This window comes from Echinops telfairi, unplaced genomic scaffold, assembly GCF_000313985.2.
Source record: "Echinops telfairi isolate 266 unplaced genomic scaffold, ASM31398v2 ScPeMD7_24;HRSCAF=84, whole genome shotgun sequence".
Lineage (NCBI taxonomy): Eukaryota > Metazoa > Chordata > Mammalia > Afrosoricida > Tenrecidae > Echinops > Echinops telfairi.
Window position 1 is genome coordinate 7807571 of NW_022103921.1, and position 16732 is coordinate 7824302.

General features: G+C 38.4%; 2 protein-coding genes across 2 annotated transcripts in view; both read left to right on the forward strand.

Moving 5' to 3' along the window:
* The window catches only part of SPIRE1 (spire type actin nucleation factor 1), a 173840-nt gene that overhangs the window by 88135 nt on the left and 68973 nt on the right, over positions 1-16732 (forward strand). Inside the window, exons 4-5 of the mRNA XM_045289059.1 lie at positions 5936-6061; positions 8249-8326. Of these exons, the coding sequence (XP_045144994.1) occupies positions 5936-6061; positions 8249-8326 (204 nt within the window). The remainder of the gene's footprint in view (positions 1-5935; positions 6062-8248; positions 8327-16732) is intronic.
* On the forward strand, positions 3426-3794 carry LOC101651414 (protein yippee-like 5). The gene has a single exon (XM_045289042.1). It carries the CDS (start codon positions 3426-3428, stop codon positions 3792-3794), a length of 369 nt encoding a protein of 122 aa, XP_045144977.1.

Consider the following 16732-nt stretch of genomic DNA (forward strand, 5'->3'; position numbering starts at 1 on the left):
TTTTTTGTTTCCTTTCCCCACCTCCTCCCCTGTTGTCTACCATGTGCATCCCTGCATTTGATCTGAGCCCTTCCATATTACCTGGTCCTTACCTCTCTTGATACATTTTTAAAGGATGGTCAGGCATTGTTTGGTTGTGCTACCATCGTTCCAGAACCCCCTCAGCAATCTTTTAAAAATGCATGGTATGTTATGGTTTTGAGAGCTTTCATTTCCATTCTTTTACTTTATCTTATCCTTATAGAGGTAGATTAAATAAGCGTTCTAGCTATTTAGAAAATGAAACTAAGAGAGGTTATGTGACTTACCTAGCCCCACATACCTGAAAAAAAGTACAAGAAAGAGTATATCGTAGTTAAATACAGACTTTGTAGTGTAATGCAACTTAGGTTTAAACTCAACCCTGTTTTTACCATTTCTAAAACAGCTATGTTAACCTAGATTATTTAATCCTGTCATCTTAATTCTTACATAAAATGTGAATAATCATATCTATTTGACTTATAGTATACATTAGATGACAATCAATGCAAAATATCTAATGTAGTGCCTGACAAAATAAATAAATACTTGCTAAGGTTTACTACTTACAAAATACTTTTAAGTGCTAGGAATATAGCAATAAACAATATACAGATGACCCCTACTCTTATGGATAGAAGCGTGCTACATCTATATATGCTCCTCACTTAGCAGCTGTTTCATTATCCAACATTTTTCTTGTATGAAAATTGTAAAATGCCTGCTACCTGATTACTTTACACAGCGATGAGGCAACAGGCATGGTGGCAACTCGATATACAATAGAACAAAACATGGCCTGTGCTGCTCCATCCTTACTATGCTTAATTAAGCCCATTGTTAACAATCACTGTGGTCATCTATTTAATTGAAGGTCTACCTCTTTTGCACTGACACGCTGCTTGCCACCAAGCATGGCATCCTGGTGCAGTGACAGGTTCCTGATAACATATCCAAAATATATGAGATGAAGTTTCATCATCTTCACTTCTAAGGATAATTTTGGCTGTACTTTCTTAGAGAGAGATTTGTTCATTCTTCTGACAGTCCATAGTATATTTAAAGTTCTTCACTAAAACCATAATTCAAATGCATCAGTTATTCTCTATTCGTTGTCCAGCTTTTGCATGATTTATAAGGTAGTTGAAAAATGTCATGAGAGACTTCTTTTTAACACAGTAAAGAGATCTTTTTCTTAGAGGTGATGCTGCCTCCATGAGCATTGATTATGGATTCATATAGAATGAAACCCTTGATAACTTCAATATTGCCTCTGTTGTGATGATTTTTAAGATATATGTATGTGTGTGTACACACACACACACACACACACACACAAGTGTAATCCAGTAAGTACTTCAAGTCCTCAAGCAAGGTTCAGTCATCTGTGCATTGCAGTTTTAAAATCGTCTTGTATTATTTTCTCAGCATGTAGATTGAATAAATATCTGGAAAAGATACAACCTTGTTGTACACCTTTCCTGATTATAAACTGCTTCTTGGTCTATGTATAAATTCTCTACGAGTACAAATAAGTGTCTATAATTCACATTCTTCTCAGGGTTATGTAAGTATTATAACTTGTAATTATGATCCACACAATGTAATCTTTTGGTAATGAATAAAACAATGGTAAATATCTTTCTAGTATTCTCTGACAAGATTCATAACAGTGGTGATGATACTCCTTATCCCACTTTCTCTTCTGAATATGGCTTTAATTTCTGACAGTTCCTTGGCAATAGACTGCTGCTACCATGTTTGAATTACCTTCATTCAAATATGAATGCTATTCCTTAATAATTTATTGAAATGGGCAAAAAGATGAATCTCTTAAACAAGTACTGTATATAATTGTGAGTAAGCCGAGTTTTTCAACACATTTTTTATGCAGTTTTTGTAAAATTAGGTGCTTTGGCTAATATTTGGTCGGCTTATACTTGAGTATATACGGTAGTTGTCTTCCAAATTTCATGGCATAGATGAAAGTTCTGTCTGTTTTATAAAGCATCTCATTTAGCTTTTGTCAATTCCTATTGCCTTGTTTTTTACCAATATCTTCAGGAAAGCTTGAACGTTCTTGATCATATGCAGCCTCTTAAAAGGATTGAATGTTGACCAATTCATTTCGGTATAATGATTGTGTATTATTATCTCCATCTGCATTTGATGCTTTTGCATCATTCAGTGTTTTGCTATTAGAATCCTTTGGTACTGCTAACTGAGGCTTGAATTCTTTCTCAGGTTCTTCAACTTGAGAAATGCTGAGCACCTTCTTCCCTTTTATTTTTCCAGCTCCATTCTTTGCACCTGCCTTTATAATACTTTGTCAGTTGTATTCTACTCTGTCAGTGTAACACTTCTCTAGTTGTCCTTTGAAAATTTCTGTTCAGCTCATTTGATTATTTATTCAATTCGCTTTAATTCCTCTATTCTGGAACAAGTTTCAGAAACTCTTCTCTGTTCTTTTGGTCTTTCTCAGTTTTTTTTAACAACCTTTTGCATTCTTCATATACGATGTGCTTACATCATATCATCTGGCACCTTGTTTGGGCTTTGATAATTAGTATTCAAGGCATCAAATCTGTTCTTGAGATGTAAGTGTGAATAGCTTATTTTGAGACTCTTATTAGATGCTTATATGGTTCTATCTTCCTCTTCTGTCGTTCTTTCAATAATATTGTGCTCTTCTTTGTCTTTCATAATAGCTTTTGTTTGGTATCTGTTTTATCAGAGATTAATATTGCCATTCCTGCTGCTTTTGATTGTTGATGTATTTTTCCATCCATTGATTTTTAGTCTAATTTTGTATTAATGTCTAAGGCTTTTTATAGGCAGCATGTTATTGAGTCTTACTTTCTTATCTGTTCTGCAACTTTTTGTCTCTTAACTGCTGTATTACATTGGAAGCATTCATGTACAACTATTTTTAATAGGATTGGATTGCTGAATTGTATGACATGAGAAGTATATACCAATAACACTGTTTCAGAAAGACAGAAGTGGATTACTACGATTGGCATCCCACCCAGCCTAGGGAGAGCCAGTCCTCTTTTAGGGCTTGCCTTAGGTATGTCCGTGATGGAGATCACCTGACTGGGATGACGTCGTCATGAGTCATGCCCTAGAAAACAATATACTGAGAGAAGTTAGTCAATAACTAAGGACAAAGACTTTATGAGATAACTACTATAAGGATACAATTCAAGATAAAGATGTGCAAAGCAAAGGAAACCAACTTTGGAGAGGACTAGGATGAGAAAAAGAAGCAACTGTACTAGAAGGTCCGACAGATATTGACTTAAATGAAAGTAAGTATAGAGGCTTCCTCCCACCTGAGAACTGAAAAGGGGGAGCAGCGAGCCTCACGGCCTCTCCAGGTGTTTAGAACGTTTACTACAAAAATGGGCCGAATTTTCCTTGACCACATCTGTAGGACCCGTCTGTTTTCCTGTGCAAACTGTGATACCATCTTCACCAACCGCTCAGAACTCATCTCCACTCGGTTCACGGGCACGACTGGCCGCCCCTTTCTTTTTAACAAGGTAGTTAACCTGCAGTACAGTGAAGTTCAAGACCGGGTCATGCTCACTGGCTGCCATATGGTGGTGCGAGATGTGAGCTGCAAGAACAGCAATAGCAAACTGGCATGGATCTATGAGTTTGCCACTGAAGACAGCCAGCGTTATAAGGAAGGCTGTGTGATCCTGGAACGGGCTCTTGTTCAAGAGAGCGAGGACTTTGAGGAGCACGTACTGTCTGATAACTCTTGAAGGAAAAGAGATAAATACCATCTTTTCCCAGGTTGCCTTCACTGAAAACAAAAATCTCCTTACATACACTGTCACCTTAGCATCAGCGTCAGAATCATGAACTGTAGAACAAGAGGTAGTGAGAGTCTAAGAGGGAACCGACCTTTCTTTCTTTTTTTTTTTTTATTTCTATTCCAGCAGCAATGTGTAGAGAGAATATGATGCAGATGCCGTTAACTTGTTTTTGTTTTTCCCCTTATGTTTGCATCTTGAGGCAGAATAGTCTTATCTGCAGCTATGTAATGGGCTAAATGAAGAAAAAAAGCTGGGCGATTAGAGTGGAAAACAGCACATTTTATGTGAATCCTAAAAGGAAAACAATGTCAAGAGCATGGTTTTAAAATTTTTATTTGGGCTTCATTTTCAATCCTTTTGGGTTAAACTCAGTTACGTCACCTGATTTGCCAGCTTCAGAATCCGTGACCAGCGCTGAAGGTCCAGTGTTAGTGCAGCTTGTGCTGGGCGAGAAATTAAAACAAAAAAATGAAAGTAAGTATAGAAATCCATAAGAAAGAAAAGAGAAATTGGAGTGATAGTGAGATAGGCTATAGGGGTGGCTGATGAGTGGCTTGAACTGTTGAATGTAGAGTGGTGTAATGTAAATGTCAAATATAACCCCATTACAAGCCCTCCCATATAAAACATGAAGCAAATTTTAATTCACAATAAAAAGTTAATTTAAAAACTTTTAAAGAAGATAGTGAGTGGAGGATGTACTTAAAGGGCCAATTGAGAAGACTGTTTAGATGACACTTAAATTAACCACTATAATGAATCAGTAAAAATCATTAAATTTTATTGTTGGGGCTATTTGCTGGACTTTAAAATATTGATTAAGAGTATTTCTGTGCAGATGACTCTGAATTAACGTCTGAGGTACTTTCATGATTCTTAATGAATCAGCTTATAGCCTGTTTTTCATACTATTGCAATAATTACCTACTCAAAACCAAGATTTTTTGGAAAATGTATTTATAAAGTCTATTAAAATGCATAAAATGCTTATTAAAATAAAAATTTAAAAGCCCCATTATGAAAAATACTATAAGCTACAAAGAAATCTTTTGTTTTTAGTAGTGCTTACTACAATATAATAAAATGTGTATTTTCAGTAAGTGTATTAAAAGTCAGGTTTTTTAAACATAATAGTTAAGGGAGAAAGTACAGCTCTTTAATACAGATAACATAAACGTGGATCCGTCACTTGACCCTTCGCCCCAGTTCCTTTCACTGTAAATTAAAAATAATTTACGGTAATATTGTGGAGTAAATGAAAGTTTGCTTTCATGTTATATATGTTATATCAAATGTTGCACTTAGACGATGATAAATATTCAATAAATTAAGAAAATGAAAACAAACATACTGTCAAGTCATTTCCAATTCATGGCAACCTCATTTGTTACAGAGTGCAGTTGTTTTATAGGATTTTCTTTGCTGTAATCTTTTCAGAAGATCACCAAGGCTTTTGGTGATCTGCTAGTGGGTTCAAGTCACTGTTGTTTCAGTGTGCTGTTGAGTTGATTCCAACTTAAAGCAACCTACTGTTTCCTAGGCTATGATCTTGTGACTTTTCTCCCACCAGTGACTTTTTAGTTAGTAGATAATGGCTTCTTCAAAAAAAAACCCCAAAAAACAAATTAACTGCCATTGAGTTGAGTCCAATTCATAGCTGCTCCTTAGCCTTTATTAACTGGGCACAAACTGTGCCATCCAGGGGTCTTAGTAAGTAATAGCTGTTAAAAAATGTTAGCTGTGATCAGTATTCAATAAATATAGTTCTTTTGCTTCTCCCAATGAAAACCCCAATATATGCTCTAATTTTAAGATAAAAGTCAATTGATTTCATTAAGCTCATCTGTGTTTTGGACCACTTCCCCATATAATTGTATAGACCTTACTGATGGGCTTAATGTATGCTTCCCTGTGAGTCTGAATTGACGTGATGTGATTAAGTTTAGTTGTTTGTTTTGATGATAGGAATTGCCATGATCCCATCATACCGTATCTCATGATACGAAGATACACATATAATGAGTATGTCAGTTTTTAAGGTACTAAACCCCCGAATAAATGTATTATTTCAATGTCCTATTTTGTAGTTATGTGCTGTTCATCTCCCCACTGAGTCAGAGGCACCAAATCATTATCAGGCAGTATGCCGGGCACTATTTGCAGAAACCATGGAGCTGCATACCTTTCTGACGAAAATGAAGAGTGCAAAGGAGGTAAGTCTCACAGATAAATTTCTTGTAATTGTGGAAGATAAAACTGTCTTTTCAACATTGTGTATTCTTTCATTAGCATCCTTTTGATGAGTGTTTAAAAATAAGAATAAAAGCCCCTTCACAATTTAAAAAATATTCAAAATATTAATACTGTGAATCCATTTGGTAAAATATGTTCTTTCTTTTAAATCATTTTATTGGGGGCTCTTACAACTCTTATCACAATCCATAATTACATCCATTGTGTCAAACACATTTGTACATATGTTGCCATCATCATTTTCAAAACATTATCTTTCTACTTGAGCCTTTGGTATCAGGGAAGAAGCATTAAAGAACTAGAAGAATGTTGTATGAAGATACTTTATTAGCTAGAATCTATTAAGCTACCATATATATACTCGTGTATAAGCTGAGGTTTTCAGCACATTTTTAAAAATCATTTTATTGGGGCTCATATAACTCATCACAATCTATACATACATCAACTATGTAAAGCACACTTATACATTTGTTGCCCTCATCATTCTCAAAATTCGCTTTCCGCTTGGATTCCTGGAATCAGCTCATTTTCCTTTTCCCCCTCCCCCTCCCTCCCTGCTCCCCCCTCCCCCCTCCTTCACGAACTCTTAATAATTTATAAATTATTATTATATCTTATCTTACACTGCCCAGCGTCTCCCTTCACCCACCCCTCTGTTGCCCATCCCTCAGAGAGGAGGCTATATGTAGATCCCTGTAATAGATTCCCTCTTTCTACCCCCCTTCCCTCCCGGTATCATCACCACTCTCACCACTGGTCCTGAGGGGTTCATCTGTCCTAGATTCCCCGTGTTTCCAGTTCCCATCTGTACCATTCAGCACATTTTTAAATGCAGTTTTTGTTGTAAAATTAGGTGCCTCAGCTGATATTCAGGTCAGCTTATGCTCGAATATATAGGTACTTGACAAATACATATTAAGCATCAACCAAGTGTCAATATTTTTGTTTGGTTCTGAGATTAGAATTACGCTTTGTGAAGTCTAATGGGAAAGGATACAAATATTCACTTAAATAGATGTAGAATTGCAATAATAAGAAGAGCTTTAGAGGAAAACTTAAAAACCAAACTCATTGCCACCAAGTCGATGTCGACTCACGTAAAGTTATATAGTACAACAATTTGGCTTTGTCAAGGTAGGGAAGCCATCCTGAAGGTATTGGTGATTTTGCTGAATCGGCTATCTGAAGGAAAAGGCAAACTAGGTAATGAAAGACACCAACCAGGGAGTGGTGAGAAAAAGAGAGCATCCAAAGCCGAGTTCAGGTGTGGGGGCGAGGAGAAGCGAACCTCTAGTGTAGAAACCAAGTGAGGGGAGGGAGGAGTGTCCAGAGTGGGTACCAGTCATGGTGGTTAGGCGAGGAGAATGTCCATAGCAGAGAACAGGTGTGAGGATTTGAGCGAGAAGACTGTTCAAGATAGAGAAGAGGCGTGAGGGTGAAGAAAGTATCCCTGATAGAGATTATGCAGTGTAGGTGAGAGGAGAGTGTCCAGGGCAGATGCTGTTTATATTAAGAGAATTGTAATACAGATGAACTTCAGTAAAAAAGAGGGGGAGAGAGAAAGTATTCTCTATGAATCCTGTTGATGGATTAGATGTAAATGATAAACAAGAAGATGTCAGCATGGCATAGAAACTGAATTAATATTGTAAGTGAATGTTTAACCCAAAAGGCCTACATGGAAAGCAGGTTTTTGTGTGTATGGGTTTTAATTTTTTTAATTATTAGTGGTTTTAATAACATGTCATTTCAGTGGTTGGCAGAATCTTTGGTCTGACACTTCCAAATTCTAAGGTGCGTGACTCAGACTGCCATGATGGGACTGGAGGGTAGGGAGGCAGGAGTTTTACTCTCTGGCTTCCTCCAAGTCCCTGTGCTTTTGAAATTCATGGCCTTTTGAAGTCCTGGAGCTCCATATGCGATCCCCCTCTGGATTGAGCAATCTTCAGTCATCCCTGATATCCCTCTGGAGGTTTTTAATCTATTCTGTTATTGAATTCAAACTTTATAGAAAGTTAAACGGTGTGACATCTTCTTCAATAGCTTATGCATACATATTTTATCCAAAGATATGCTAGGAATTTTAATATGAGTGGCGTAATAAAATTTTCATACCTTTTTATTCTTTTTATTTTAATTGGTAGAATCTGAAGAAGATTCAAGAAATGGAAAAGAGTGATAAATCTAGCACAGACCTTGATGAGCTGAAAAATGCTGACTGGGTAAAATAATTTGATATGCTTTCGATTCTGTTGCTTTTAAGAATTTACATATATAAATAACATATAATAGCCAACGTAGCCTTTAAGAACTGTAGTATGAATTCAAATTACAAGTATCCCTTAGGTTATGAATGAGTTCCATTTCTAAGTCTATCTTTACATCTAATTTTACATAAGTTGGAAGTCTGGTATGGTTTATATCCAGTGTCAGTCAAATGTTAGTCTTAATATGTAGTATAGTTTACGTTCCTATGCATAAAAAACATATGCTTCCAGATACACTAATTATCTTTACATAATAATTGAGTAACAATAATAGCATTTTGTTATTCATTACAACACCCATTTGGTATTACAAACCATTGTATGTACCATGAAGTTTTAATGATATTAATAGGCTCCATAAGGTTGGATTCTAAATTGAGCATTTGTAATCTGTGGCCTGCCTGCACATAAATTTGAATGTTTAGTCGTATATTTGGAGAAATACCTACTACTATTTTTTTGGGGGGGGGGCCTTTCCGATTTTATTAGAATCAATCATTTCAGTGTGACATCAGGAAAATGACAAAAGAGATGGCTCCAACTTCCAGTTGCTCCACAAAACCAGTAAAAAACAACAAGAAGAAACTAACAGAATCAACTTTGTCAGAAAACTTTTTTTCTGGAAGACAGAGGTTTACAATAACCAAGCAAATGCTAAATGAGGAGGAGGCAACTTAACCAGGAGGAATCTTTATAATATTTTTACTTGTCTCTTGCTGTACCCTCTGCCCCACTAGCAAGTCTTGAAGATGGTAGCCTACATTCCCAGTGTGGGTCCCAGAGAGAGCAAAGCATACTACTTGTAAATACTATGCTTGCCTTTTCTGATCTGTTTGGGGATACTTGAAGGATCAATTCAAGGCACTCATCTTTGTTTCACCTAATTTGAACCCAGTCAGGTGAAAAAAGGTAGGTACTCAAAAACATTTTAAGATCCTTGAATAACCCACAGCCACATGGGGCAAAAGATTATGGCTATACCATACAATTGAGCAGTGAAAGCCAAAGATGAAAAGCAAGTAGTGTTTCTTTGAGAATTTAGTTGATTCACAAGTGCTTGTGTATGCTGGGAAATTTAGGAAGCACACCCAGGAAAGGACAAATGCTTAGTTAGCAAGGACCTCAGAAGAGCCTAAGCTTTTATCACAGACTGATTCATAGGTTTAGTGCAGTCAGGAAGTTAATACTGAGGCAGAGGTGTAAAGATTCTGGCTAAGTATTGAAGGGAATCCCCAGCACAAAGCCAATACAAAGACTTAAAAAGGTTTTGTTTTTGTTGTTTTCTGATTTTGCTTTCGGCTTTGTTAAAACTCTGGTATGCAAGGGAATATCTGTAAAAACACAAGATAAGCCTTTAACACTTAATCACTTACAGTCTTGGGGAAATGAGAGATAATCTGATTTTGAGGGTTACCAATTTATTATACTATTTTGTCCATTTTTCAACAGCAACAAAATCACAATATATAAATAAATCCAAGTACACGCAAGAAGCTTAACAAACACTAAGCAGAATAAACTCATAGAGGTCCAAACTGATCTCATTTCATTGTAGTCAATTTTTCAGAACACAAAGAGGGAATCTTTAAAGCAATAGCAGATAATCAACTGTCATGTACTAGGATCTTCAATAAGCTTGACAGTCAGTTTTTCATTTCAAACTATAGAGGCCAGAAGATAATGGGATGCCATACTGACAGTACTTAAAGTCGGGGAGGGGAGTCAATCAAGAATTCTATGTGTGGCAAAAATATCCATTAAAAATGAAAGCAAACTGATATATTCTCAGATAAACAAGATCTGAGCAAGTTCATCACTAGTAGACCTGCCCTCTGAGAAGTTGTAAAGTCATTCAGGCTAAACAAAAGATCAACATGAACTTGAAGTCATATAAAGAAATAAAGAACAATGATAGAGCTTCATGGGTCAACACGGAAGTGGATGCTATAGCACTTTTGGTTTGTGATTATTTTTATTTTAATGATTCATAAGTAAACTAAAGCAACAATCACACATGTGTTAGTGGGCATACAGTGTATGAAAAAAGTATTTGACACAATCACAACATAAAGGGAGGAGGGAATGCAAGCCAGAAAGAGGAGAGTTTTTATATACCATTAAAACTAAGTTGGTATTAATTCAAACATGATTGTTTCAAGTTAAAATCTCAATCGTAATTGTAATGTCTACAGTAGCTAAGGTTGTGTGTCACCTTGGCAGGGCCAGCATTCTCAGTGGTTCAGCAGTTAAGATGAGATCTAATATAATGCAATTTCTTCTATGGTGAAATGTGCGATGAACAGCAAATAAATTGAAAAGGAATTTCCTCAGGGGTGAGACCTGCTTCCAGTGTATGTAGATGCTCTCAAAGCTTGCTTCCTTTTTTCTGCGTCTGGATCCTGCATCTGCTCATCTTTGAGCTTGAACTAGTAGTCTGCCAAATCACTTGCTGATCATGGGAGTCTGCAACCTGCCATCTTACCTGCTGTTTAAGGCCTCGTTGACTAAAGAAACAAATGCAGTGGCACTCATATATGTACTAGAAAGAGCTTTATATCAGATGTAATTATATATCAAGAAAGTTTCCCAGCCCAGTCCAACTCCAGTTCATAAGAACAATATTAGTCCATAAGTCCCTCTTCAGACTCAAAACAGCCACATGCAGTGATGCCGAATGCAGGACGATCACAGGCTGGTGGATGCAGAGTCTTATGGATCCAAGGTCAATGGAAACATATGACAGGGCTCCAGCAGCTCTTGGGGTTAGTGCAGAGTCCTGGCAAACAGGAAGGCAAAGTGGCAGAGAGAGGGAAGTTCCTAGGGTCCTCCTCATAGAAGGTCACACCTTTAAGGAGAGGTATTAGGCTGTGGCCTGATTAACAGGTTGGATTCCACCCTTCCACTTTTATACATCTTCAAATTGAAATAAAATTATCTAACTACCACATCTGTCTGCAGTCAGAAGCCTGTTTGACCTGCTGATCTTGGGCTCATCGTCATATATGAACCAGGAGAAACCTTCAGCCTGATTATCTGATCCATGGACTTGGTTGCTGACTTCTACAACTCAATGAGCCATTTCCTTGAGATAAACCTCTGTCTGTGTGTGGATACACACACAAATATATAAACTTCACTCATTTTATTTTCTTAGAGAACTCCTACTATGCCAATGCTCAAGAAAAATCTTCAAAAATAACTAAAATGCTTATAGAAAAATACAGAAGAAAAAAAAACAAAATAGTACGTTATAAAAAGTTGGAAGAACTTAAGGACAAAAAGTACATTATATAAAAGGAATGAAAAATGGTAGACCCAAGTTCGTTCTTGTTGCAATTACTTTAGAGTTAAATGGATTAAGCTATTCTAGTAAAAGGCAGAAATTGGCAAATAAAATTACAAGTAATTTTTAAAACTTTGATCCACTTATTTTCAGTATTCAAGTATTTATATACTTCATGCTAAAACACAAAGAAATTGAAAATATAGACTTAGTGAAAAAAGGATGCTGCATAAATTAATTACCAAAAGAAAGTGGCTATATTATTTTTTTCTTTTCAAAAAAAACTAATCATTTTATTGGGAGCTCTAGCAGATATCATAACATTCCATAGTACAATCACATCAAGCAGTATTGTGCAATTGCTACCACAATCAGTTTCAAAACATTTTCTTTCTTAATGAACTCCTTGATATCAGCTCCTCTTTATCTCTTCCCTCCCCAACCCTACCACCCAGGAGCCCTTTTTTTTTTTCTGCCATGTCTTACACCAGTAGTTCTCAACCTTCCTAATGCCGTGACCCTTTAATAGTTCCTCATGCTGTGGTGACCCCAGCCATAAATTTATTTTTGTTGCTGCTTCATAACTGTAATTTTGCTACTGTTATGAATTGGGCAAACCCCTGTGAAAGGGTTGTTTGACCTCCAAAGGGTTCATGACCCACAGGTTGAGAACTGCTGTCTTTACACCATCCAATATATCCATTCATATAAAATTCTGTTGTTCACTCCCCACGAGTGGTGTTACACAGTCATCAATGCTGTTGGTTTCCTACTCCCCACTCCACCCTCACCAAAGTAAAGGGAACCATTACTCCTGTTTCTATTTCTGAAGGGTTATCTATCTTGGTTTTCATGTCTCGAACAATCTTAAATATACAAATGAACATAACGCAAGTCTAACATGATTAATTAGGTAGAACAAATAAAAAACATAATAGTAAGGGGAAGAAATATTAAAGAACTAGAGTATAGTTAAGTGTTTCATCAGTGCTGTATTGCACCCTGTATTTATTATCCCTTCTGTGTGGCCCTTCTGAGAGGGACTGTCCAATTATCTTACAGGGGGTTTTTGGGTTTCCACTATATCCACATATCAATTTGGTTGCTTGTCTTTGAACTTCTGATACCTTTTCCCGTTGACACCTAAGCGTAGCTATATTATTATCAGTGAAAAAATTGAATGTACAGGACAAGGAATGACACTATATATCGATAAAATGGTTAATCCTACTAGAATGAATAGTAGTTGAAAACATATACACACTTAACAACGAAGCCTTAAAATGTAGAAAGAAAAATGGACAGTATTGAAGGGAGAAATGGAAAGTTCTACAACAGAAGTTGGAAATTCAATAACATACTGTCAATAATGAATAGAACAGTCAGACAGAGATCAATAAAGAAATAAACTTGAACGATAAGACCTAACAGACTTGTACAGAATGTGGTAGTTACATAATCTGGTTGTCAACTTGAGATACTAAGAATGAAAGGGTAGAATTTAGCCTGTCAATCAGGTTACAGCTTGATGACCTTCATCTCACCTAAGTAAATACCTGTCAACTCTTTAATCTGTTGCTTCCATCTTTCCCCACTTACCCTCTCCTTACCCCCTTGGTATACTCTGAAGTATGTTCCTTTTAGTCTTAATTTTTCTCTTTATAATAGTGGTGTCAAACAATATTTTCCCTTTTGTGATTGACCAATTTCACAAAGCATAATGATCTCCAGTTCTGTCCATGGCAGGAGTTAATTCATGGTTTCATCATTGTTTTTTAGCAATGCGTAGTATTTCATTGTGTGTGCACTAAATTTTATTTATTATTTTCTTCTACTGGTGGGCATTTAGGCTGTTTTCAAGTTTTTCCTACTGTGAAGAATGCTGAGATGAACATGTGTGTTCATGTCTGCTCATGTTGACTCCTACTTCTTTAGGGTATATACTCAGCACAGAGATATTGCTGGATCACATGGAAATTCTGTTCTTGGTTGATGTAGCACCTTCTCATGTTCCGCAATAGTTGTACATATTTACAGACACACCAGTAGTATATGAGGGTACCAGTTACCCCACACCCTCTCAAGCATTTATTTTCTGTTTGTTCTCTTAAATATGGTGTATTTGTCATCATAGTCAGTGTGAGATGATATCATTGCTTTGATTTGCGTCTCTCCGGTGGCTTATGATTGTGAGCATTTTTTCAGGTGTTTGTTAGTCATCTGGATGTCATTAATGTTGAACCAGGTGGCTGTTCGTGTTCTTTGCCCACTTTTCTCCTTTGGTCTCTAGGTTTTCCTTTTACTCTTGTAATGCACGTAAGTGTCTTATTTTTAGTAGGCCCTAGTCATCTGTTTTGTCTTCTGCTGTATGTACTTCCTTCATTATGTTTGATAGTGAGACTTGGGCATGTTGTCAGGACATGTAAAAGGACCTCATGCTAGTAAATTAGAGGGGCAGCAAAAAAAAGCAGGTCCTCAACAAGATGGATTGATACAGTGGCTACCATAATGAGATCAAACATAAGAACAATTGTGAGGCTGGCACAAGACGAGGTGGTGATTTGTTCTGTTGTACATAGAGTCATTATGAGTCAATGGCACCTAACAACAACAACAAAACTCTTACATTTGTCCCTATTTTCTAGTTGACAGGTGTTTTTTAAATCATTTTATTGGGGCTCATACAATTTATCACAATACATAGATCAATTGTGTAAAGCACACCTATACATCTGTTGCCCGCATTATTCCCTAAATTCGCTTTCCTCTTGGGTTCCCGGAATCAGCTCATCTTCCTTTTTTCCCTTCCCCCACCCTTCCCCCTCCCCCTCCCCCATGAACCCTTAATAATTAATAAATTATTATTATATCTTAAATTACACTGTCCGGCGTCTTCCTTCACCCACCCCTCTGCTCCCTGTCCCCCAGAGAGGAGGCTATATGCATATCCCTGTGATCAGTTCCCTCCTTCTATCTCCCCCCCCTTCCCTCCTGGTATCGCCACTGTTACCCCTGGTCCTGTGGGGTTCACCTGTCCTAGATTCCCTGGGTTTCCAATTCCCATCTGTACCGTTGTGCATCCTCTGATCTAACCAGGTCTGCAAGGCAGAATTGGGGTCAAGGTAGTTGAGGGGAGGAAGCATTTCAGAACTAGAGGAAGGTTGTGGGTTTCATTATTGCTATACTGAACCCTAAGTGACCCATCTCCTCCCTGCTACCCCCCTGCAAGATACGTCCAGTTGTCTAGAGATGGGCATTGGATCCCCATCACATGCCACCCTCATTGATGAGGATATGATCCCCCCCACCTTTGGTGTTTGAAGCCTGGTCCCTTCGGCCCTTCATGATCACATATGTTGGTTTGCTGCTTCCATGTGGGCTTTGTTGCTTCTGGGCTAGATGACCACTTGCTTACTTTCAAGCTTTTAAGTCCCCAGACGCTATAGGTCTCGATAGCCGGGCACCATCAGCCTTTTTCGCCACACTTACTTATGCACACGTTCATCTTCAGCGTTTATGTGTGGAAGGTGGTCACACAATGATCGTTTTTGTTCTTTGGTGTCTGCTACCTGATCCCTTCAACACCTCGTGTTCGCACAGGCTCGTGTGCTTCTTCTCTGTGGGCTTTGTTGTTTCCAAGCTAGATGGCTGCTTGTTTGCCTACAAGCCTTTAAGACCCCAGACGCTATATCTTTTGATAGCTGGGCACCATCAGCTTTCTTTACCACATTTGCTTATGCACACATCTGTCTTCAGCGATCATGTCGAGAAGGTAGGTATCATGAAATGACCAATTAGCTGAGCAAGGTGCTCTTGTATTAGGGGAATGCGCATGAGGAGGCCCAATGTCCACCTGCCACCCCACTACCAAACCTGTAATTATTTGCACCTAGGTCCGTTCCCCCCATAATCTTAAATAGATTTACATACGTACATGTCTGTATTTAGGCTTGTATGTATGCCCTTTGCCTCCTACTTCTTTCCTCTAGTTCTTTACGCTTTCCTCCTGTCCCATTACCATGTTCAGCCTTCATTCTGGTTTTGGTAATTCTTCGCAGTTACCTTGCCCTTGGTCACTCCCTACCAGTCCTCCCATCCTCTCCCTACCATTGGTTTTGAACCATTTGTTGTTCCCTTATCCCTAGGTTGGCCAACCCTCCCCCCTTCCTGTACGTCCCACACTCCCATGTCCCTCCGGGGCCATTGGTCCCTTTATTTTCTTCTCATATTTTTTTGTCCAACCTCTCTTATCTAGGTGGGTGTGCAGACATATCAATGTGAATAAAATTGGGGTTGGCTTTGACAGCACAGTGACAAAGCAGCTCATAAGAACATGGTGACGACGGCAGCAGCACCGACAAGCCAACAAACAAAAAAGCCACTGACATACAAAGTTTAAAAGAAGAGAAAGAAGGGAAAAAAACCAAACAGATAGGCTGAAAGAAAAAGAAAAAAAAAAAGCCTGTTAGTAGATCAAGATCTGTTTGTTGACCTTTAGGAGCGTTTTCCTGACGAGTCTAATGGGATGCCACGTCCTGGCCCCAGAGTCCATCATTTGTCTTCCCTCGGGACCTCCTTGCTCTGCTTCCCTGCCGCTCCTTGCACGTCCCCAGTGTTTTGCCTCAGTGTGGTGGGGTCAGCTCAGTCGCCCATCCCACACTGTGTCTCCGTTGCTGTCCCGTGCAGGGCCATGGTTCAGCGTAGGACACCACATCTCGCCATGGGAGCAGCCACATGGTCCTCTCTGTACACTGGGCCCCCAGAGCTGGGCCATCGTCCTCTGAGTTTGGTGGGCCCAGTTGTGCTCCGCTCCTTTCCTCCTCCTTCCTTTGCCCCAGCTTCCCTCTGGGTGTGGTGTGGTAGGTCAGCTCCCCTCCCACATTGGACGATCTACTTCCATCCTCTGTGGTGCTCCCTTCCATGGTGGGGGTCGGGCCAAATCTGGCTAGGGCCAGCACATGGTCCAGTCTCTCCATGGATTCCTCCTCGTTTTACATTGCTCCTCTGATTTGGCGTGTCCTGATGGGGTCTGTTTGCCCATTCCAGTTCTGTGGAGACACAACCAACACTCTCCCCCC